This window comes from Equus quagga, chromosome 18 (assembly GCF_021613505.1).
Source record: "Equus quagga isolate Etosha38 chromosome 18, UCLA_HA_Equagga_1.0, whole genome shotgun sequence".
Taxonomy (NCBI): Eukaryota; Metazoa; Chordata; class Mammalia; order Perissodactyla; family Equidae; genus Equus; species Equus quagga.
In genome coordinates, this window is record NC_060284.1 from 14,521,589 (window position 1) to 14,547,040 (window position 25,452).

A 25,452-nucleotide genomic window follows, 5' to 3' on the forward strand; every position below is an offset into this window, starting at 1 on the left:
ATGTTTGTTGTGGTCTTCAAACAGTACTGCATCTTCACTGAAGTCCTCCAGAAAGCTGAGAGATTTCAGTCATTTCTTAGAATCAAAGAAATGACAAAAAAATGTTCTCAAGGACATATCTCCACTATGCCCTATCTCTCTCCCAATATCACCTTCCTCCAGACAAAGTGAAGATAATATTTCTCTTCATCCCACAAAACGTAGGGTCACAGAAATCTCTTAAAGGGGGGAGAAAAAGTCTGTAAAGGCAGTTTCTCAAAGGGGTCTAAGAACCAACTGCATCCATATTCTCAAGGTACATGTTAAGAATCCAGGTGCCTAGTCCCTGTCCCAAATCTACTAAAACAATCTCTGAGTAGAGGCCCAGGAATCTACATTTTAAAGAAGACATGGGGGGCCGGCCTGGTGGCGCAGCGGTTAAGTTTGCAGGTTCCGCTTCTCTACGGCCTGGGGTTCGCCGGTTCGAATCCCGGGTGTGGACATGGTACTGCTTGGCACGCCATTCTGTGGTAGGCATCCCACATGTAGGGCAGAGGAAGATGGGAACGATGTTAGCTCAGGGCCAGGCTTCCTCAGCAAAAAGAGGAGGACTGGCAGTAGTTAGCTCAGGGCTAATCTTCCTCAGGGGGGAAAAAAAAAAATAAACAAGACGTGGTAAGTTTTATATGGACGGAAATTTTATGAACCATTGTTTCAAAGAATTTCTTCTAACCAAAAAACAGGGGGCCAGCCCGGTGGCACAGCGGTTAAGTTTTTGAGTTCCACTTCAGCAGCCCGGGGTTCACCAGTTCGGATCCCAGGTGCGGACTTATGCACCACTCATCAAGCCATACTGTAGCAGGCATCTCACATGTAAAGTAGAGGAAGATGGGCATGGATGTTAGTTCAGGGCCAATCTTCCTCAGCAAAAAAAGAGGAGGATTGGCAGCAGATACTGGCTCAGGGCTAATCTTCCTCAAAAAAAAGCAAAAGATAATATTTCAAATTTAAAATCTTATTTCTGACATTCTAGAAACAAAAGGAATTTAAAATATTAAGCACCAAATCCTCCAAATCACCCAAAGTATGAAATATTTAAGCAATTATATACATACTGATAGTTCTCCTCAACTAAAGTTATAAAACACTTATAAAATATCTAAACAAAATGTAAACTACGCAAGATTCTCAAACAGAACCAGTTATTTACATTCTTAGCCCCCTGTTTTAGTTTCACATTATAAAGTCAGAATGCTTTATCTATAATAAATTTCAGAACACATAAGGCTTACAGGATCGTTCTGCGATTAACAAAAATTTAGTTACTAATAAAGTATCTTACATTGTAAATTTTTTTCTCACTCTTACACTGAATTAATTGACTCAAAATGTTAGTTTATGTGAGGTTTGAGGTTTTCATTTTGTCAACAGCAGACTCTGAATGGCGAGGGGATTAACTTTGATGATCTCAACAAACACTTTTTCTTACTGATTCACTAATATTTAGTAAGTGTTTAACATCATTTCACACTGACCTTCAAGTGATAATGACACCTAACACTTTTATACTTCTGTCTTTTTGCAAAAGGAAATTTTCCAGAAAAATAAATCTGAGAGTCTCACACACATAAAAATATACATGACTTTGTAAATAACTATGTACAATACACCACATTTAATTAAAGTAAGTGACCTATCTGTTCATCTGTCCCCAGCAATCAGCACTCCACTAGCATGAAGAAGGCACTCAACAGATATCTGGTGAATAATTACATATCAACTGACACAAATCTATCCTACAGATGGATGAGATCATTTGAAATTCTTAGAAACCTTTTTTTTTTTAATGTTTGCTTAGGAGAAAACTATTAAGCAAAATAGCAACTACAGGTGCCACAGAATCATAGAATATTAGAGCTAGAAGATACCACTTCCAGGATAAGCACAACCTCTTCATCTTACAATTGAAGAAAATGAAGTTCAAAGAGACTAAGTGACTTCTTCATGACCGGCCAGCTAAGGGTTGAGACCCACGCCAATGTCTCTTGATTCTATATCTTAGTGTTCCTTCCTCCTTAGCACAACACAAGAAAACTGAGATTTTTTTGGTGTGTTTTTTCTTTTGGAGGGGGTGGTTAAAATTCTTTTTTAAATTTCTTATAATATCTTTATAAGAATAAATTTTATATGTTTGATTTTTTAAAAACTTTTCTAGTTACAAAACAGTGCAGAAAATGTGAAACATGAAAAGAAATAGTCCCCATAATTACAACATCATTAAAAAAACACAGTTGTCACTTTTTTTATCTTTTGAGAAAAATGCATTTTAATAGGGTATTATATACTATAACTCAAAATACAGGAAAATGTGTTACCGAGAAATTTCTTGCTCTCATGAGAAACACACCTCACTATTCTTCTAACAAAAGCTTCACTTTGAAAGAGCTTTGAACAGATTTATAACAAGGGAATTAATTATGCAAAAAATTCTTTGCTTTAGAAATTACCAACAGCTTCCTTAAGCGCTCCCCAAAACTTTTAAAATTATTTCACTTAAAAAAGGTTTATAAAAACATCTACCACATGAAATAAAATGTCAAGCATAGTAAATATTTTTATGTCCCAGAAGGTCTGCAATGTATACATTAAAAATACAGGAGGGTCACCACACGCCTATTAGATTGGTTAAAATCAAAAACCCTGACAATACCCAATGCTGGTGAGGATGTGGAGCAACAGGAACTCTCACTCACTGCTGATGGGACAGCGAAATGGTACAGCGACTTCGGAAGACAGTTTGGCAGTTTCTTACAAAATTAAACAGTCATACCATAAGATGTAGCAAGTATACATTTAGGTATTTTCCCAACTGATTTGAACACTTATGTCCACACAAAACCTGCATGCAAATATTTATAGAAGTTTTATTCATAATCACCAAAATCTGGAAGCAATCAAGATGTCCTTCAATAGGCAAATGGATAAGCAAACTGTGGCACGTGCATAAAATGGAGCATTATTCAGAAATAAAAACAAATGGGCTATCACACAATAAAAAGACATGGATGAACTGGAATGCATACTGCTCAGTGACAGAAGTCAGTCTGAAAAAGCTCCATACTGTATGTAGCATTCTGGATTAGACAAAACTGTGGAGATAGTAAAAAGATCATTGGTTCTCTGAAGTTTGGGAAGAGGGGGAGAGGGTGAAATAGGTGAAGCAAAGGAGATAAAACCATTCCACGTGACACTACCATGGTGTACACATGACATCACACATTTCTTAAAACCTACAGAAGTTGACAAAGTACAAAGAATAAACTTTAATTATGAAAATTTTAAAAAGCTTTTTAGGAGGTCAAGAATGCAAACTGTGACAAAAGGATCTGTTTTACAAATGTATGAAGAATCTCACTAAAAGGAGTAGAAGGAAAAGGTCCTGCTCCAGGTAACTTTGGAAATGAGTGGTATCTGTAAAACTAAAAGGACTTGCACACAAGAACTATACTCTGGCTGATAACGTTATTTCCCATGGGGATATAGGTTAACAATTTTGATACTACTATACAAGCATATTAGAACTGAAAAATTAAGGAAATGGAGAGAGCCAGGTTTGTCACTGCTGGAGTGGAAATCTACCAATAAAGCAACGGAAAGAGACTAGAATGATCCATGTGGTAATATAATGGACTAGAGGCAGAGTCAAAATATGAACTCATGTTTAGCTTACTATAGATACAGATGATTACATATAGATTTATAGATATGTGTAGAAAAACATAGGTTAGTATACACACATACTTTCTTGCTCTGTCACTTGAGACAGCTAAATAAAAGCAACAACACTTCAGTAGCAATAAGTACACATAGCACCCAAATATTGGTTTCTAAAACCATTCTCTGATAAAGGGACCTAGGTTTCCTTGGAGAATCAGATGATTCTAGGACTGGGGCAGGAAATATACAAGATGAGCCTGGAGTATTCTGAAGTGCCAGAAAGTAAGAAAGTACTCAAAAAACAAGCAAACACAAGAAAAATATACCATCTTGACAGGACACAGGCATCAACAGAAAGGTTCCCAGTGGAACAATTTGAGCAACAAAATAAAGTACTAATAAATTATAACCCAAGGCATAAAAATAAATATTTATGAGTCTATACTGATATAAATGATTGAATAAATGAATGAAAGAAAAGAGAAAAAAATCCCCATGCAGAAGAATTCCAAATAATTTATGTAGATACTCTAAGTGTGGGCTGTGCAATGACTTCTTTCCAAAGAATATAACATGGAAGGGGGAGGAAAAAAGAATAACTTTACAGTAGAGAAACCTGACAAATACTACCTAAGCCAGGTGATCAAGGTCAACATCAACAGCAACAAATCATATTAACAGTATTATCTCTTGGTATGACATGATATAAATTGCACTTTACCTCTGTGGCCTTCCTCCCAAAAACCCACAACCCTAGTCTAATCATGAAGACATCTGACAAATTACAATAGAGAGGCATCTATGATACCTAACCAGTATCCCTCAAAAACACCCAGGTCAGGGCCGGCCCCGGTGGCGCAGCAGTTAAGTTCACACGTTTCACTTCTTGGCGGCCCGGGGTTCACCCGTTTGGATCCCAGGTGTGGACATGGCACGAACTGGCAAAAACCATGCTGTGGTAGGCTTCCCAAGTATAAAGTAGAGGAAGATGGGCATGGATGTTAGCTCAGGGCCAGTCTTCCTCAGCAAAAAGAGGAGGATTGGCAGTAGTTAGCTCAGGGTTAATCTTCCCAAAAAAAAAAACCACCCAGGTCATCAACAAGGCAAGTCTGAGAAACCACCACAGCCAACAGAAGCCTAAAGAGACATGAAAATTAAATATAATGTGGTATCCCAGATGGGATTCTGGAAAAGAAAGACATTAGATAAAAACTAAGGAATTCTGAATAAAGTGTGGGTTTTATTATATTATATATATTAATTAGAACTACATTATATATAGTCAATAATGTATCAGTTCATTAATTATAACAAATACACTAGGTATGTTAATAGAGGAATCTGGGTACAGGGCATATGGGAATTCTCTGTACTTTCTTCTTAATTTTTCCATAAATCTAAAACTGTACTAAAACATAAAATTCATTAAAAAAAATACAGGAGAGGGGGCCAGCCTGGTGGCGCAGTGCTTAAGTTCACATGTTCTGCTTCGGTGGCCTGGGGTTCACTGGTTCGTATCCCAGGTGCAGACTTACGCACCGCTTATCAAGCCATGCTGTGGCAGGCATCCCACATATAAAGTAGAGGATGATGGGCATGGATGTTAGCTCAAGGCCAATCTTCCTCAGCAAAAAGAGGAGGATTGGTGGCAGATGTGAGCTCAGGGCTAATCTTCCTCAAAAAAAATTTTTTTAAATAAATATATAAAAAAATATATGTATATAGGAGAATGTTACAATTTCTTCACTGGGGTAGTGAAATTGGACTGACGTATCCTCAGGACTGTTATGCAAACCTAAATAATAACAATTTAAAACTTTTACAGGGAAACGAGTAGAAAATGCCTGACCTGCGAGTCAGGAAACATGAACAAGTGGCAATCCTGCCACTAATTCTGAAATCTTCAACATGCTTCATCTCTTCTGGTCCAGGTCTTTACAGGGACAAAACAGCCTCTGAAACCATTATCATTACACCAATTGTAAAGTGTTAAAATAAATCTCTTTATCTAGTAGGTGATAATAGAGAACAAAGAATTCTGATGTACCTCTAATTTCAAAGAGAAAAAAAGCCAGGTTAAATTACATGGACGATTAGCCTAATAGCTCTGCCACTTCTACTCGTAGGAGTTGACTCCCACCACACTGAACCCTAGATCTCCTCTAGCCATTTATTAATTAAACGGTCTATTAACCACTGTACCTTCATCCTAAAGTAGCAAAGAAGTAAAGATAACAAGGATGATTGGATGTAAGAACCAGAAGTGAGTACAGTGTTATGACAGAAAAGAAGAGTAAAACAAGAAGCAAGAGCGCAAGGTGAGCCTAGCTTAAAGTTCCAAACCCCACACAGTATTCACATTTACCTACTTTCAAATCAAAACATAACTTCAGATTCTAACCATGACCAAGGGACCAGAAGTTATAATCCACTTCTAACATTAACAAAGTAAAAATAAAAATAACATTCTTCAAAGAAGTATTAATGAATGGGGTGGCAGGAATGAAGACTGCTTGGCACGGCAACAATAGTAGAGGCATCCAGAGCCGTCAGACACTCCACAGTGGTGCAACCCCACTTGCTCCCTCTTCTCTTTCTCTCTTTGCTTTCACAAGTGATGATCTGCAGATCAAATAATTTAAGGAAGTCTTCTTTCTACACAACAAAAAAATGGCAATACCACCATCACAGAAAATGAACTTGGGGTAGTCAATGTGGGTCAAATTAAACAGATGCAGAATTACAGAATATAATCAATGAGGAGGATGGTCTATAAACATAATGATTTCCCAGAACTTTTTACTACAATAATTAAAAACATAAGACAAAGGAGGCTGGCCCCGTGGCCGAGTGGTTAAGTTTACGCACTGTGCTTTGGCGGCCCAGGGTTTCACCGGTTCAGATCCTGGTTGCGGACCTAGCACCGCTCATCAAGCCATGATGAGGTGGCATCCCACACAGCAGAACTAGAAGGACCCACAACTAGAATATACAACTATGAACTGGGGAGCTTTAGGGAGAAGAAGAAAAAAAAAGAGAAAGGGAAAAAAGTCCATGAAATAGTCTGAATCTTTGATAAGGATGGCAATGATTAAATCAAAGTGGAGAAACTACATCATGTTCAACAAACTTGGTCCCTAGCTTCAAGAAACTCACAATCTAGGAAAGAAAATAGTTAAATTAACATTGCTCCACTCTGTTTAGTGCTAAATGATGCATATGCAAAATGGCTATAGAGTTGTTTTGAAATTTTCAGAGCCAAGTTTATGAGTCACATTTAGTTCAGGTTAATGAGGGATGAAAGGACATCAGTTTCATTATTTACATTTAATTTTTGACACAAAGAATATATGTCTCCATGTTGTATTTCTGTGCCAAACTTAATTAAGAATCCTAGTAAAAATTAAATGTCCTTTAAAAAGAATTGCCACTGAGGATATTCTGCAAACTGTTCGAAAAGTTGAGTTCCAAAAACATTTTGAGCAATGATGGCTGAGTCCAGCAAAGTAAGGCCCTGATATTGTTCCACTTGCTTTTGCTTTTTAAATAAAGCTTAACAAATCAGTAGCACTGCCTTATAGTCACTTGCTACCTAATTATAACCACTATGTAATTCCTGTATAGCAAAGGTCCCCTCAAATTAACTAGTATTTCTTTTTGATCTCACATTAAAAAGGAAATGACCATAATTACATGGAACCTTCCCAAAGGCTTTTAAAGTCTACATATATTATACACTCTGTTATTTTTATCTTACTATTTTTTTTTTTTAAAAAATTGCAAATTGAGCAAAAACTGGTTCCAATTTTTTTTTTTTTTTTTTCCTGCTTTATGTCCCCACATCCCCCCGGTACATAGCTGTATATCTTAGTTGCAGGTCCTTCTAGTTGTGGCATGTGGGATGCTGCCTCAACGTGGCCTGACGCGAGGCGCCATGTCTGCGCCCAGGATCCGAACCCAGGATCTTGGGCCGCAGCAGCAGAGCCCGAGAACTTAACCACTCAGTCACGGGGCCAGCTCCCAATTCATCTCCTAAAGAATTCTCATTAATTAGCCAGCAATGCATCCTACCCCTGTCCTTGCAGAAATCATGACTCCTTTCCCCAAAATAGTTCATTTTTCTTTAAATACCCAGTATTCATATCTACTATCATTAGTATTATTGGCCTCTACAGCTTCCCAGTATGAAGATATTCACAAATCTCTAATTCCTAAGACCTCTTGGTGTTCTTCTTAGGAATAACAGTCATACTTAAAATGTCAGTCCAATTATAACAGACCACACAATTTGGCTAAAAGCAACCCAAGTTATTTTCCAGACTGTTAAAAGTGAATGCCAGCTGAGCCCTGTAGTTTCTCTGAATACATTATTAGGATTCTATAACCTGTCCACTTCAAGAGAGAATCTGGTAATATGTTTAAAAACTCCTCGTAAATACTAAAGCAAAAACTTAATGATGGATCAGTAATTGGCTTTTCCTTCTTAAAAACAACGATTTCCCTATTTTTTGCACTAAGTGCCTATACTGGTAAAAAATAAAACTTGTGGCACATGCTTCCCAATATATGTACACTTACTTATAAATTACATGTTTTACTGTACTTATTATAAACAGACACAAAGAACCCCAGAAATTTTTAAGAAAGAGGAAATATAAATATAAATAGCGTCTTCCTATCTCCCAGTGAATCATTTCAAGCATCCTCCAGTATACACATACCTCACCAATACTTTTTGGCATTCTTTCCATTGTGTCGAAATTCACATAATATAAAATTCACCATTTTAACCATTTTAAAGCATACAATTAAGTGGCATTTAGTACATCCACAATGTTGTGCAACCATCAGCCTCTGGTAACCATTAATCTGCTGCTTTCTGTCTTTATGAATTTGCTTATTCTAGGTATTTCATATAAATAAAATCACATAATATGACCTGTTGTGTCTGGCTTCTTTCACTTAGCATAACGTTTTCAAGATTCATCCATGTTGTAACATGTAAAAGTAAGTCCTTTTTAAGACTGAATAATGTTCCACTGTATTGATAATACCTCATTTTGTGTATCCATTCATCAGTTTATGGACATATGAGTTGTCTCCACCTTTTGACTATTGTGAACAGTGCTGCTGTGAACATCTATGAAAAAGTTTTTATTTGAATACCTGTTGTTCATTCTTTTCAGTATATATCTAAAAGTGGAATTGCCGGATCTTATGGTAATTTAGTTTAACTTATTAAGGAACCACCAAATAGATTTTCACAGTGCAGGAACCATTTTATTTTACATTCCCACTAGCAATGTATGAGGGTCCCCATAACCCACTTTATACACAACTAAACGATCAAGAATACAATTTGACCCAAAATATCAAATGGTCTATAATGGGCACGTTTTGAAGCCTACACTGCCTACCAACCCATTTTCTGGAAGACATCCTTGCGGAAACATTAGGCCAAGGCAAACTTCGTTTCTCCCCGATCCCCACCCAATAGCTCCATTCCTGAGCATTGATAATTTTGCCAGAGATGGAAACCTGACCCAAGGGAGTCAATCTACTAGACAGTCAATAACTAGGTTCTCTTTAGAGAATGTGAAGAGGCTCTGGAAGAGAAAGATCACGAAGAGTTGAGACCAGGGCAAGCACAGTGGGGAGTCACTGCTATTTGCAAACTGAAATTACAGTGGAAAGAAGGGGGAAAAGCATGCAAAAAAAATTAGTTAAAAAGAGAAATCCAGTCTGTACTGCACAGAGAAAAGCAGAGGGAAGAGAGTGTAATCTTGAATACTGACAAATTACGATTCCATGAGGCCTGGCTAGACTTTATTTTCTGATTTTGGATATTCATAAGACTGTCTCCTATTTATTTAAAATAAATTTTATCTCACATACTTTGAATGGGTTTCTGATTCCTGCAACCAATAAGCTCTTACTAAAACAAGCTCTGACTACCTTGACTTTATTTCCCTTGCTGGTTTTAAATAACCTAAAGAGGTTCCTTACTAGTTACTGGATTTTAATACCTTGTGTTCAAATTGAATACCTTTTGAAGTATCATACAAAAGGCTTTCACGAAATTTTTAAAACAATGTGTTTTTTATTTTAACCCATATTCTCATAGCCTTCAAAGAAACGTGGACATTTTTCCTCCCTAAAGACCCCAGGTTTCCTGCGATAATAAACCTTAAAAGATGACCTTTCAACTTGTTCCTAGTACCTGTTCGTCTAAATCTATTCAACAGAATTCCTGAGTTTTCCCTCTTAAAATAGGAAGCTGAATGCAACTGTATTGTGGTCAATATTATAAAAGTTGCACAATCATCTAGAAAAAATCCTGACCACCAGTCAGATCAAGATTTACATGTTTCCCTACTCCAGAGTTTTAGATTACCCATTCTAAAAAAAAATCCACTGTAACATCTAAAAAGTTCACCTTCTATTCTGGAATTGCAAATACATAAGGTTTCATATATCAGAGACAAGCTAGTAATTTCTAGTTATAAACTAATACTCACTCTAACAGCCAACACAACTCAAATATAACCACATTAAATATCTGTTAAGCTGTCTATTTAACATCATTTCACAATAACTTCAAAAGCAGAGGACACTTCTTGTCATTTTCAATTATTTCTAGGATCTACTCAAAATTATGAGTTTACACAGAGAAAGCGAAGTAATATCCTCTATTGAAAATCTTTAAATAACAGGACAGACACACATAAATAGACAGGCACACACATTTTCTTTCAAGTCCTTCAATCCAATAAAGACAACCCCAACCAAATTCGTACCATGCTGTATGCTTTCTAACGCCTACTGGCAAAACTCCAGATTGTAAAAATATATTTGAAACCATATAAAACATTCTGATCACACCAAACTTGTAAATTTATTTTATAATACAATTACTTTCTCTCTCTGGGGTGTGGTATTAACAACTGAGCTTACATTTTTTATACAGCCATGTAAAAATATTATTTTACCACCAGGTAATATGTACAGACAACCATCTCTGATCATGAGACACACACCCCTCTATCCCCCCATCTCTCCCAATTCCTGAGTTTAGTGAATGATTATGCAGCTTATTCATTCTTTCTTTTGAAAAATTAGTATAGATTTTTTAAAAAGTAAAAACAGGAAATCACCATAAAACTAACTCCATAAATTCAGAATCTTCAAAGTCAAACTAATGGTATAAAAACATTTCTACTATGAAAAGCATGTTAAGTTTTTCTATGACATTTTCAAAGCAGGATAAGGCTTTACGTTGCTCTGATGATATATGAACCTACTAGAAAGACACAGTTCCTTCAAAGAGCTTGAAATCTATTGTAAACGTTTACAGGCAATTATAATTTGCTATGATAGAACACACAAGGAGTAATTAATCAGTCCTGGGAAGATAGGAAAGATTTCTCAGAGGATGTGTCTAAATTGAGACAGCCTTCTCCCTTCGCAGATAGAGGAAGGAAGATAACCAGGGAAAGGGGTAAGATGGACTCAAGTAGGCAGTTAGGCATATGAGAAAGCCTAGACTAAAATAACATCATAATTGAGAAACTGAAGATTTAACCTGTTTAGAATATAGAGTGAGAAGCAGACAGTAAAAGTGAATGTTTAGGGGCTAACCCAATGGCGTAGTGGTTAAGTTCATGCACTCCGCTTCAGCAGCCCGGGGTTCACCAGTTTGGATCCTGGGCACGGACCCACACACCATTCATCAAGCCATGCTGTGGCAGCAACTCACAAGAACTAGAAGGACTTACAACTAGGATATAAGACAATGTACCGGGGCTTTGGGGAGAAAAAAAAAGAAGATTGGCAACAGATGTTAGCTCAGGGCCAATCTTCCTTACCAAAAAAAGAGAGAATGTTTAAATATCACGCAATAATTCATTTTAAATAGTAGATTTTATTCTAAGGACATTTACTCCAGCATAGGAGTCCACTGTGGAAATAGTATACTAGCACCACAGAAAGCAATTAAGGAAGCATTTCCAATAATCCAGAAAAGAGATGATAGGGACCTAAATTTAAGAAAGTGGCACTGAAAATAAAGAACTCAATAATACTGGTGGGAGAGAAGGGTGTAGTGAAGAAGTAATTGAAGATTACTCCCATTTTTTCAAGACTGGGCAAGTAAAAGACACTACCAATTAAGTAAAAAGATAATGCTGAATAGATGTGTGTAGAGGAAGCAACGATAAATTCAATTTTAGACATGTTCCACTAAGTTTACTGTGGGACATGAAAATGGAGATACCTTGTAAAAGGTCTGAAGCTCGAGAATAATCTAACTGGAGATACACATGTGAAAATCCATTAGTATGCAGATGGTAATTTAAGCCACAGCAGTAAGTGAGAATATCCAGAAAGAGCATGCAAAGTAGACCAATAACTGAAGCTTGAGCAATGTCAAAAGTAGGAGGAAGGCAGAGAAAGAGAATTCAAAATCATATATACATACATACATGCATACATATATAAAACATTAATCAGAATTACAGAAATCAAGTCATACCAACTTTTCTTTATGGACGAGAAAACTGACAATCACAGAAGTTAAAGACATTTTATCTAGCATCATACTGCCAGGTAAAAATGGTAATGGAAGGGGATTGGGGCACTCCTCAAATCTAGTCCAACCTTTGTAAATAATTTACAAATAAAATTTTTAAAAATATTGAGATTCTAGATTTAGATGAGATACCATTTTAAAAATAAAAACAGGGGGGGCTGGCCCCGTGGCCGAGTGGTTAAGTTCGCGCGCTCCGCTGCAGGCAGCCCAGTGTTTCGTTCGTTCGAATCCTGGGCGCGGACATGGCACTGCTCATCAGACCACGCTGAGGCAGCGTCCCACATGCCACAACTAGAAGGACCCACAATGAAGAATATACAACTATGTACCGGGGGTCTTTGGGGAGAAATAAAATATTTAAAAAAAATAAAATAAAATAAAAACAGAGGCTGGCCCCGTGGCCAAGTGGTTAAGTTGATGTGCTCGGCTTTGGCAGTCCAGGGTTTCACTGGTTCGGATCCTGGGCGCGGACATGGCGCCATGTTGAGGCGGCATCCCACATGCCACAACTAGAAGGACTCACAACTAAAAATACACAGCTATGTGCTGAGGGGATTTGGGGAGAAAAAAGCAGGAAAAAAAGATTGGCAACAGCTGTTAGCTCAGGTGCCAATCTTTAAAAAGATAAAAGTAAAAATAATAAGTAAATAAAAACATTAGGTAGTCATAACTGGTCCCTTAAAAGAACCATTACTTATGACTTAAAATATTACACTTGTTTAATTTATCTTGACTCTTCACATCCATATATATGTTTTGAAATGTTTATTAACATACTTTAGGTTTTGATTGTAACCTCTTCAATCCCATTTCCTAACCTCATTGTCAATAAGCTATTAGCCTGATCCTTTCCTTCCAACTAAAAGTTGAAACATAAAATAATCTTATGCTCTTATATTCTAAGAACTGTTAGTTAAAATAACATAAAAATACATTTAGGGGCTGGCCCGGTGGCACAGTGGTTAAGTTTGCACATTCCACTTCAGCGGCCCAGGGTTTGCTGGTTCGGATCCCAGGTGCGGACCTATGCACTTGTCAAGGCATGCTGTGGAAGGCATCCCATATATAAAGTAGAGGAACATGGGCACGGATGTTAGCTCAGGGCCAGTCTTCCTCAGCAAAAAGAGGAGGATTGGCGGCAGATGTTAGCTCAGGGCTAATCTTCCTCAACAAAAAGAAAAATACATTTAAAAATTAGGGGGAAAGATAATGTAGGACAAGTGAAAAGCAGCAAAAAATAAAATTGAATCAAAGCTCTCCAACTTAATATAAATGGTAAGAAATACCATACCAGAAAAAATAAATTTCTGCAAAATATTCTACATTTAATTTTATTTAAGAAAAAAACATTTACAAGAAACTGGATTAAACTGATAGTCACAAAAAGAGCATATTCACCATAGTTTTATGAAAATACAATACAGCAAATTTGGTCCAGTAAAAAAAACTTGAAGGATCTAAGAAAAGCAGCTAACTAAAACTCAGATACATTACTCCTTGATCTCTTAAGGTTACCATTTCAATCCTACTAAACATTACTTCTTGTGTGTCACTTTCTCTTTTAACCATCCTCATGAACTCTATCTGAACCAGTAACCCAATTTTTACTTCTGCACAGCAACACGTCATCAATACAACTAAAACAACATCAAGTCTCTTTTACTTCCATTCTCCAATTCAAACTGGTATTATTCCAATTTCTCTGACTTTAGCTTCTTAGAAAAAGAAGCTGCTTAAACTAATTTTTAAGGTATAAGTAAAAACTAGCCCTCATTGTCACAGGAGCGTCAGCAAAAAATAATTTTCAAATGGTCAAACTGCAGGGTGGGGTTAAGTATCATAAGAAGAAAACATACCTAATACATATTAAAATTAAATGAGAGGGGCCGGCCCTGTGGCAGAGTGGTTAAGTTCGCACGTGCGCTCTGCTTCGGTGGCCCAGGGTTTCACCAGTTCAAATCCTGGGCGCGGACATGGCACCGCTCACCAAGCCATGCTGAGGCAGTGTCCCACATGCCACAACTAGAAGGACCCACAACTATGTACCAGAGGGCTTTGGGAGAAAAAAAGAAAATCTTTAAAATTAAATGAGAGACTTCTGCTTCTAGCCTTGACAGAGTAACTACCACCAAATACTCTCCTGGCATACGCAACTAGAAACCTGGAGCACACATAGAAACAATTATTGTTAGACACTGGACACCAGGCAGCACAGGACTGTGATCTGTGAGAGAGAGCAAACAAATGAGATGAGCCCTGTGATCCCCCTCACTTCCTACATGGAGATACAGTCAGTGCTATGGAACAAGAAGGGGTCTTGACGAACACACAGAAAACAGTTTGGGGAAGCTGAGGCAGGTGGAATTTGTGGGACAGAGCACCAATGAGGAAAAAGCAAATCACAAAAAGACAGAAAATACAGAAATCTGCACAGAGGCCTCCCTTGAGTCTTTGGCTGAATGTAAAGCTGCACGTGTAAAACATGAGATTCCAGAAAATCAAGCAAAGAACAACTATCAAGGAGCTGTACATAGAACAACTACCAGTGTTCTCACGAGGCTAGGTTCACTCAGGTTTCAATCAGCCAGAGTAAAGAGCTTTTTCAACGAGACACCAGAAAGGCCATGCCATGTAAGTAAGGCGAGACTAGACCCAGAATACAGGATACTCTGGACTTCCCTAACAGAGCTAAAGCATAAGCCTTAATAGGATCAAGCGTATTATCAAGTGAATTAACTGCTTGTCAGAACAAATTTCAACACTTTTTAAAGAGAACAAAATCCAGACCCTTAACAACATATATACAATGCCCACCTACAAATATTACTAGACATGTGAAAATTAAATCATAACACACTACAGAGAATTCTGCTACTAAGAGAGTCTTGAACAAATTATTCTCCTCTAACAAATTTACAAATTTCCCTACATTAAAATCAGAGATTAAAGAGACAAGAAGAAGCAACTTTCCATAATGTAAAGGAAATAGAGGTAAACAGAGCCCACTGAAAAAAGAGAGAGAGAAAGTTGAAAGGTCACAAGACAGATCTTCCCATTACGATACGTTATAATATCTGATCACATGAATTACCACAGAAATAGTATATATGGTATAGTCTGCTTACTAATATGTAAAAATACAATATATTTCAGCCCACCATAAAAATTACTGAAATAAACTTCCTGTGATTAAAGACAAAGCTTCAACTGGTCTCAAATGAATAATAACTGTTTTAGATGGGATTTATTGTTAACGAGTATTTACTGTGATGGGGTTCAGGGCAGGCTGCCCCAAGATACACCACTCTGGTATGCAGATTATTTCCAGCTGAAGACAATAAAGGCTCAGAGGACTCAGGAAGAACACTCAACCTTCACCCAAACTGCCTAAAAGAATTTGACATGTTAGGCATGTTCCAGGAAGGAGCTAATACCATAAGATACTATAGTATAACGTAAAATAGGTGTGATAGAAAGGCACCAATAAGCCCATTTTTGGGCCAGCAAAACTTAACAATCATTGACATTTCCATCTCCATGCAAATTGTCTTCCTCCCCTCTGAAATCCCAAACCACCACACCCAACATCCTCCTTTGCCTTTAGCTGAAGATAATATTTAAGCTGGCAGCTTGGCCATTTTGTTGAGTTACCCAGTTTCCTAGGTTTCTCCCATGTATACATGTCATAAAGCTTTGTTTGCTTTTCTCCTGTTATTTTGTCTCATGTGAATTTAATCTGTAGCCCAGCCAGAAGAACCTAGAGTGGGTAGAGGAATTCTCTTCCTCCCCAACAACTGCCCTATATAAAGAAACAGCAGTTTTCTCTACATAGAATTTAGATATCTGGTAACTTAAATAAGACACAGCCTCCAAACCAGAAAATAAGCAAACAAGAAAACACAATTAAAACAAACATCCCAGGCACTAATGTTTATCCATGCATTCACAAAGAAATTCCTCAGTGCATCACTCAAGAATCACAAGACAAAATTTTGACAAGCTTGGTTATTCTGATATCCAAATTTAAAGAGAACTAAAAATAGTCAATTAGAAGGGAAGGTTGAGTTATTAGAGGAAGGTACCATGATAGCACGAGTGACTAATGAAAGCCAACAAAAAATAAGAAAACTACAAGAAGCCACAGAACTTAGAAAAGAAAACAGAAAAGAAGCCAAATTATAAGAACATAAAAAGTAGAGAAGCCCAAATCATTTAACATAGGTGAAAACAGACCTATTCTGGCAGTGATGCCAGAAAAGTATCACTACATAACCTCTGTCAGCAAAGATAACCCTAAATCAAGAAGAAAAGGTTAAATTATACTTGGGGACAAATATACTTGGATTACAGCAGAGAATCACTTCTAGAAACCATTAACATTAATTGGAAATAAAAGATGTTGGGGGGCTGGCCCCGTGGCCGAGTGGTTAAGTTTGCGCACTCCGCTGCAGGCGGCCCAGTGTTTTGTTGGTTTGAATCCTGGGCGCGGACATGGCACTGCTCACCAAACCACGCTGAGGCAGCGTCCCACATGCCACAACTAGAAGGACCCACAATGAAGAATATACAACTACGTACTGGGGGGCTTTGGGGAGAAAAAGGAAAAAAAATAAAATCTTTAAAAAAATAAATTAAAAAGAAAAAAGATGCTGGTAGTCAAAGGAAAAAACAAGAATTCACTAACTATTTTGATTAGTCAATGGCTTACTTCATGTAGAACCGAAAATTCTATACTTAGGACAGTTATTTCTCCTCTCATTAGTCTTTGCGGCAAACTACTAGAGCCAACCCGCCTATAGCAGTCTACAGCCTTTTCCCATGAGTTGAGAAGGTATACCAAGCATGAGTTCTCCCTAGTGACGTCTGACTTTAATATACCTAACTGCATTCTAAACACCCTCCGGGGTATTTTTTTACAAATTATCCAAATCCTCTATTTAAAGTCAAGCTATAGCTGTAGTTTTATTTCCCCAGCTTGTACAGGGCAATTATTCTTCACAGACACACTGACAAAAGCAGTTATTCTGCACAGACACACTAACAAAATGTTTTTTAAAACAATGAACATGAAAGTATTTCATTCAATAAACAGAACAGGTTACTTACCTATAATGCTGATTCTCTGACAGATAAAACCAGATAATCATGATTACAATTACAGAGCTGAAACTCGGGCTAAAGAATTTTGAAAACTGAGTACCCAAGATCTGTTCCACGTGATTTCTCAACCTAGAAACCCAAAAGTCCATGGAATAAGTCCTTACTGGATAAGGTAACCAAGTATAGTTCAGACTATGAATTATAAGATAGAGTTCTAATTGCATTTCTACCAGTAATTCATCATAACTCTTAAATAACTTAAAAACCTTAATTATGAGTTAGGAAATGAGGACTGTATAATGTCACCTATGCTGTCTACTTTCGAGTTGCTGTGGGTGTCAAATGAGAAACTAGATGAAATTGCTTTGTAAATTATAAACCACAGTACAAATGTAAAATTATTTTATCCAGTGGAGGATGACTCCTCTAGTGCTTTCAAAGCAAAATCTATCCCTAGTCCTGGAGTTTTCTGGCCCCTTGAAACAAACTACTTTGACAAACAGTAAAAGCAGTCTCATAGGAAGTGAGTCTACAAGAACTGATGAGGATTTTTCTATGCAGCTTCTGAAGTTGAAGCTATCAAATGGTTCATTAGCATGGTCCAACAGGATATATCGTAACTATTTAGTACATGAATATTTTCAGAGAACCAAGTTTGAAACTACAATTCTTGTAAATATTCTTTAATATGGCTTAAAAATTAGAATCTTACTTGGAGACTACCTGAGCATGAACTTAGATGAGCAATAACTATCTTACTCTTATACTTTTCATTATCTAGACACTTGAAAATTGGCGTAAACATTAGCAATGTTATCAATGAATTAATCATTTGTGAGACCTCAAGAATCTAGAAACCCTAAATCTGACTTTTCACCCTCTATCTGTTCATGAAAGGTTACAAGATCCTTAACTGAAGCTATAGAAGGCCCTCCAAATATAAATGTATTTAGCTACTCTTGTACGATAAGAATTCAGAAGCGAATGACAAAATCACACTTTCATTTCAAAACTTATTTTCCAGTGATTGCCTTGTGAATTGGAAGAAAAGCTCTGAACATTAAAGCCCAGGACCTAAAATCTTCCATACCTGCTCTCCCTAGAGCCAGAACTTCAAAAATTAAGAGATCAGTTTCAGTGCTTTTCTGATTCAAAATCAGCAAAACATTAACTTTCAAACAGAAAAGGCAATCCACAGTTAAGTACATGAGCTCAGTCAGCCCAGCTTTTTAGGCCAAAAAGAGAGTCACTAGGTATTATCTACCACTTTAACAGAACCCATCAATCTTGAAGAGCAGAGAGTTTTGAGACAAAGTATATTTCTTTTGATTCCCCACCTCCTAATCTTTGAAAAGACACATCTAGTAAAATAATCCACAATTGGAATTTTGCCAGAGAAAAATATACTCTTTAAGTCCCTTGCTCATAGCGGAGTTCTCCATTTGGAGAAATTAAAATATAAAAGCATACTGTGGGGTTTATGTGCTGGAGAAGACGGATGGCATCTAGATAAGAAACAGGGTAAGTACTCAGAACATCTGCAGATTCATTTCTTTGGCCTATGGCCTAATTTCCATGAATCAGGTCTAAGGCTTGGACTCTACACACAGTATCTTGTCAAACATTTACAAGTGATTAGGTGACCCTATATGTTATATCCTTACACACAAGATGGATAAAGTATAGGCTGAATGCTAGAACAAAAGGTTGCTGATGAAATAATCAATATTAATTTAGAGGAGAGTTGCAACTGGAATAAAGAAGAGCTATCTTCTCCTGGCTCTAAAGAACTATGACATGCTCAGTGTCTTCTACTAATAACATTTTTTTAAACCGGCTATCAGGAAGTATTCATTCCCTACTGGTAAAGATATTCACGTGTAGGCTGGGCAATGCTCAATTCTCAGTTTCAAAAGGCAATTATCTGGGGGCTGGCCCAGTGGTGTAGTGGTGAAGTTCGCATGCTCCACTTCAGCAGCCCAGGGTTCAGAGGTTTGGATCCCAGGCGCGGACCTAGCACCGCTCGTCAAACCACACTGTGGTGGCATCCCACATAAAACAGAGGAAGACTGGCAACAGACACTAGCTCAGGGCCAATCTTCCTCACAAAAAAAAAAAAAAAAAAAAAAGGCAATTATCTGGAGAAATTTTCCAGCATGAGGGGAAAATAAAAAGGAGAAAAAATATTTGACAGGGGTAGTGTACACATCTGTGTATCCAGGAAGATAATAATCCATCTACCCCAAGTGTCTTTTAATAACATTTTCAAACTGCCAGAAATTTACTTCAAACTGAAAGAATTAGATAGGTATCATGATGTTATTTTTAACAATGACAATTTGGGTAAAAAAGGCCAACATTACATCCAATCATCTCTTCACTCTAGACAAAAAGCGTTGGAATAGGGACTTTACCAAAAGAGATTACATCTGACAGGATTAAATACCCTCTCCCAATTTTCCTTAAATTATCTCTAACCAAGATGCTAATGAAGATGTTCCCTCTCTCCATCTCATTTCTCCCAATTTGCTTCCTCTGGGGAAAAAGAAGTCAAAAGGTGCTATCTTCAAAAGATTTGGAGCAAGGTAAAAAAGGAGTGATTTCTTTCACCCAAAGTCACCCAATGAGGCATTAATTTGAGAACACTGTCCTAATATAATCAACTATCATCCAAATTCCAAAGGACTCTATGTCCTATGGAACCCATAAAACTGTATCGCTCTCATTCCCAAAGCCTCAGAAATATAGAACATCACTCTTTAAGTGCTACGGCCACTATCTTTAGACAATTGTTTCTAAGAATATCATCATCCTTCAAAATCATCATCAGGAGAGCTCTTACAAAAAAAGTAACATAATGAATTAATGGGAAAATATTTTCCATCATCAATAACCAGCTAAGCCTTAAAAGAGCATCTCTTTTGCTAAGAAACAATAAAAAGCAAAAAACAGAATTAATTATCATTTTGTAAAAATGCACATTTTTTGAGTTTTTGATATTTCCCCAAGACATATGCTCTGCTCCCTTGTGCCTACAGATAAAAGTGATATGTAATACTAATGGTAAGAACTCAATTTATCTCAAACTGAAAAACTTCACTTATGAGTTGTTTTCTACCTCAAATTAGACTTTAAACACTTCAAATACCTGAAAATGCTAACAGTTCCACAAAATAAGTGAACAAAATGTTTAGATAAAACAACCTCTCTATTAAATCAAATACTAAAATACTAATTACAAAGAAAACAGAAGAAAATTTTTATCAAAGAGACCTATACTAAAAGGCCACCATATAATCATATACAAAATCTGAATACCTATAATGCATGGCAAAAAATTATTATGTTCCACAACCAGGATTTGACACTTGGATCTGATACATACCAGGATCTTACAATTGTTACAACAAAAACATTACAAAGCTTCCTCAAATCAGTATTTTTATGCAGCCTGTATAATCTGATTGGGATATTAATTCAAAAATCTACTTTGTAAATGTGATTAACTTATATATAAATCTATCCTTTACTGTTGGTGATCATGACATTTATGATAAGCACTGTTTGTTAACAGCTTCTTTCACGTTTATTTAGACATTGTTAGCTCCAATTCGCTTGTGTTGCCACCCAGAATACTTTAAAGGAAATTTAAGCAAAACTGTGATAAATTTGGACACTGAGTTCTTTATTTTAAAAAGCACCTTTATCACAAAGGTTGAGAACTGAAAGTATTTTAAGATAGTCTCCCCTTATAATTTAGAATTAAGAAAAAGCTGTCTCAAAATGCTTTATGTAAACTATGGATAGACCAACTCTTTCTAATATGCTAATTATGACATACAACTAGCTGTCATCGTATTAACAGTAATATCTACTTCTCTAAATCACGGAAGTCAAAAATGATGTATAAAGGACATTTCTTTAAATCAAAAGTTTTAATTGGAAATTAGACATAAGCAACTAAGATAAAAGCAGATGTGTAGCGTGCTAGATTTTCCTTTTCTGGATCATGTCTAAGCACTCATTAGTTGTTCTATACTGTCTGGAAGGCACAGACGCTTCATAACATTCTACAACTCTAAGTCAAAGCGTTTATGATACCTAACAATGTTTCCATTTTATAAATTAACTCAAATGGTATAAAACTTTAAAAAACAAAACACCATCAACCATGTTTCCACATGTCTTTCCTGAGATGTGTGAAATTATCAAAACTAGAAAACCACATTGCCACCGAGAAGAGAAATAAAGTTGAGTTTGAAATTTTTCCCTTTTTGTAGTTTTTTTATAAAAAAGTTGAGAAAATCATGTCAAACCTAAAATTTCAGCTAAAGCATTAATTTTAGCTGTAATAGAAATGCTATGAATAGACATTTATGACGAGATACTGAAAACGTGGGGAATAATAAACAAAGCAGAATTCATGGTTACCATATTTACACATACTCTTTGTTGTGTTTCAGTGCCACATGATCTGATTCAAAGTAATAAACATCAGGATCATCATCTTCCTCTTCTGTAATGTGCGGATTGGCACTCTCTTTGGCAGATGGCAAATGTCCAATACTGAGTCTTGCCTCTGAGGGTGGCTTACTTAGTCCTTCACTCCCATAATTTTCAGAGTCACAACATATCCCCTTTTCATTCTGAGAAATTTCATCAGGATTTGTAGGAGACTCACTTATATTATCACTAACAGTTGCATTTGTTTCATTGGGACTAAGATTATTCTCCTCAAATTGTCCATTTTCTCTGCAAGGAGAAGTGTTTTCAGTGGGACTACCTCTGGTAGGGGCCGGCCTTCGTGGTGAAGTTCTCAGAGTATATCGATGTTCTTGAGGTTCTGATAAAGACATCATTTGAGCTGAAACACAGTCTAGAACAGAAGATGGTTCTGGTTCTCCAGAGACTGGCATATTCTCAAGACTTGTGTCCAGGGCGTTACTGGTGTTTTCATTACACTGCTCTTTTGAGGCACTGCTATCTCCCACCACATCTACTTCCTCCTCAGAATCCCTTAAAGATGACTGAATTTCAGAAAAGGGGCCTGTAGCTGGCTCAGTAGTCAGCTGATTAACATTTTCCACAGGCAGGCCGGCAGTTACTATTTTGTGGTCCTCCAACTTGACCTGCACTTCCGAATTTGTGCAAGGCACGTTATGGTCTATATAACTGTCCTCCTTCCTACAATCAAGGAACATTGAAGTGTGGGTATCCGAATCCCCATTTTCAGCTACTGATTTTTCCTGCAACACATAGGAACCAGTGCTATTTTGTTTAGTGTTCCCATCAGGCTGACAGTCATCACAGTTTATAACAGCTGAATCACTGTCATCAACACCATTGACAGCCAAATAGCCAGTGATTTCTTCAACTACTGCAGAATTAAGTGGCCCTTCCTCACTGACATTCACCTTTTTAATTTCCCTTTTCTCACAATCATCCAGTATAAGACATCGACAAGCTCGTTTAGTCCCTTGAAAATCTGCATCATTGTCCACTACTGTACTCCTCTGTTCTACTAACTCCTTTTCTGATTTTATAGGTGAATCTTCTTCTGAACTGTTTGGTGCTTCAGATCTAAGACAACGCTTAATTCTTTTGAAAACTGGTGAAACAGGTTCTGTTTGCCTTCTCTCACAATTGTCTACAGCCTGCCTTTCTATGTTATCTTTTTCTGAAGAAGAAAGTCCTCTTTTCCTAGGGCTTACCCATGATTCTCGAGTACTTGGCTGTTTTAAATCAGTGGTTCTTCCATTATTATTTCCTTTCTGAATTTGCACAGGCTCTGGTCTCTTCTTTGGTGACCTTGATCGTACTTGAGAATGAGAAGAGATTTCTTCAGGGTGAGCAATGCTACGATTCCTTAAAGTTCTACCACAAAAAGATTCATCCAAGCCGTTTAACCCCACTGTTGATCTTGTAACACGAGTAGATCGGGAAGCAGCCATACTATGGCAAGTCCCTACAATACGGTCATCATGATCCACTCATTGGGAAACCTTCAAAAACGTAAACAAAATAATGAGAAAAAGGTAATAGTTAATATACCTAAAACAAAAGTATAAAGCTATAACTTTTTAATCCAAGTATAGCCAATATTAATAAATTATACGACATAATTTCTTTTATTAACATTTCCAAAAATGATATTATTAATAGCTAAGAATTTTATGGCACTTAATATAGTTCCAGGAATGGTTCTATATACTTTACATAATTAACTCACTTAAGTCTCACAACAACTAGGACAGGTGCTTTCATCATCCCTACTTTACAAACAAGGAGACAAAGGCACATAGAGTTTAAGTAATGTGTCCAAAGCCACACAGCTAGTAAGTGGCAGGGCAGGGCTCTAGCAACCATGCTCTTAACCTGCCTCGCTGTGTATCTGCCTCTCGGATACACAGGCACAAAGGGCCCAGAAAAGATCTCTCTCAAAGGCAGGATGTCATATTGGTTTTTAAAATAATAATCTTGAATTTAATTATTATCACAAAAACTACCCCAGTCATTTCTCATGTTTTCTCAAAACATTCCTGGGAGGTAAAAAGGCAGGCTCTGCTCTTTTTAATTCACTCTCACTAAAATGAGTTTCAGGTCAAATCCTTTGATAATAAACTATGTAGTATCCAAAAAATTTTGGTTGCAGTAGAATTTCTGTAATTAAGCAGATGGAAAGAAACCACAATCCTAGCTTGCACTTGCTAAGAGCAAAACAGCAAAGCCAAACCTCCCCAGTCTCTAGAAATACAGCCATAAATTAGCAAGTGAAAGGAAGTATTCTAAACAGGATAGAAGAAAAAAGGAAAGAAGACCCCGAAGCAAATATTACATTCAAGAAATTAAGAGTACACATATAACCCCATCCTTTCCTTCTTCAAACTCCTGTGTATATCTGTATGCCATGGTTTTAATGCATGTTGGGGAGATGAGCAGGTTTTCTGGTGTGGATCTTTGGTGTTTCTAAGATAGAAATGCAAGGGAAATTGAAAAATGCCCTGATCAATCCATTAGGATAACCTCGGAGTGGTTTAGGGATATTTTCCAAAGGCTCTCCCGTTAAGCAGAATACAGGATCTATTAACAGTTCAAGTCTCCATCCTTCTGATACTCTGTTTAGCTTTTCACAAGATACTTTGCCACTTCACTGCCTAACTTCAAATGGGGTACAGGATGGAAAGAAAAAGATGCCAATAAATGGCTATAGTACAAAGTTCCAGAGTACCCACCTCCTCCCTTTTACCAACGTTCCCATAGCCTCCTTCTCCTATAACCCTGCAAATGCCATTCTACCCCTCCCCCACAAATCAAATATAATCTGTCCTCCACCTCAGCTAGAAATATCTAACAGTGGAAAGGTTATGAAGAACTGGAAGACACAGCAACATGCTACCACATACAAAAAAAGAAACATTAAAGGAAACTGTCTTCCTGCTCCTGTCTGCTGACAGATGAATTGAGAAAATATCCTGTAAAATATGTAAGGTGGTTGAATTTAGTTTTGTTTCAGAGTATGCATACTTTTAAATTTTTAGTAAATAATTTTTAAAAATCTTACCAGGCTAACAAAACCAGCCCTGGGATTAAAGCATGACAATTTGTTCTAGAGAACTCCATAGCAATCATATGAACAATAAGTATGGGACACCAATCAGAACTCATAGTAAACTTTGCTTTGGGAGTCATTAGAGGGACCTAACATGTAATTCTCTTTTGCTAAAATATTTTCAAGATTACAATCTATCTATTTTTTTCCACAGGTAATAAACAGTGAATGTCCCATAAATACCTACTTTTAATTACAAAAAATTTAAGTTAGCCATCAAATGATGTTTCAAAAGAGTACAAACTAAAAAATAGTAAAATCAATTTATTTGTTTCATGTACCCAAATGTGGAGCTCTAAATTTGAAGGTTACTGATTTTAAATATTAAAAACAAGTTAATTTTTTAAGCTTTACTTACAATCTCTACTGCAAATATCTTTGAAGCAAATTCAATTATATTCATAATTTATTGTTCAAAATAATATTGGTAATAGCAATATTTTATAAACAGACAAAAAAG

At 36.8% G+C, this 25,452-nt stretch overlaps 1 protein-coding gene across 7 annotated transcripts in view; it reads right to left on the reverse strand.

The window, feature by feature from the left end:
- The window catches only part of ZZZ3 (zinc finger ZZ-type containing 3), a 117,255-nt gene that overhangs the window by 48,735 nt on the left and 43,068 nt on the right, over positions 1 to 25,452 (reverse strand). For 5 of the 7 annotated variants that reach the window (XM_046645339.1, XM_046645341.1, XM_046645336.1 and 2 more), the window contains 2 exons: positions 21,830 to 23,385; positions 17,390 to 17,512 (listed from right to left, as the gene is read on the reverse strand). In XM_046645339.1, the coding sequence (XP_046501295.1) occupies positions 17,390 to 17,512; positions 21,830 to 23,334 (1,628 nt within the window). In that variant the 5' untranslated portion in view covers positions 23,335 to 23,385. The remainder of the gene's footprint in view (positions 1 to 17,389; positions 17,513 to 21,829; positions 23,386 to 25,452) is intronic. The other 2 variants (XM_046645343.1, XM_046645342.1) reach the window with 1 other exon arrangement.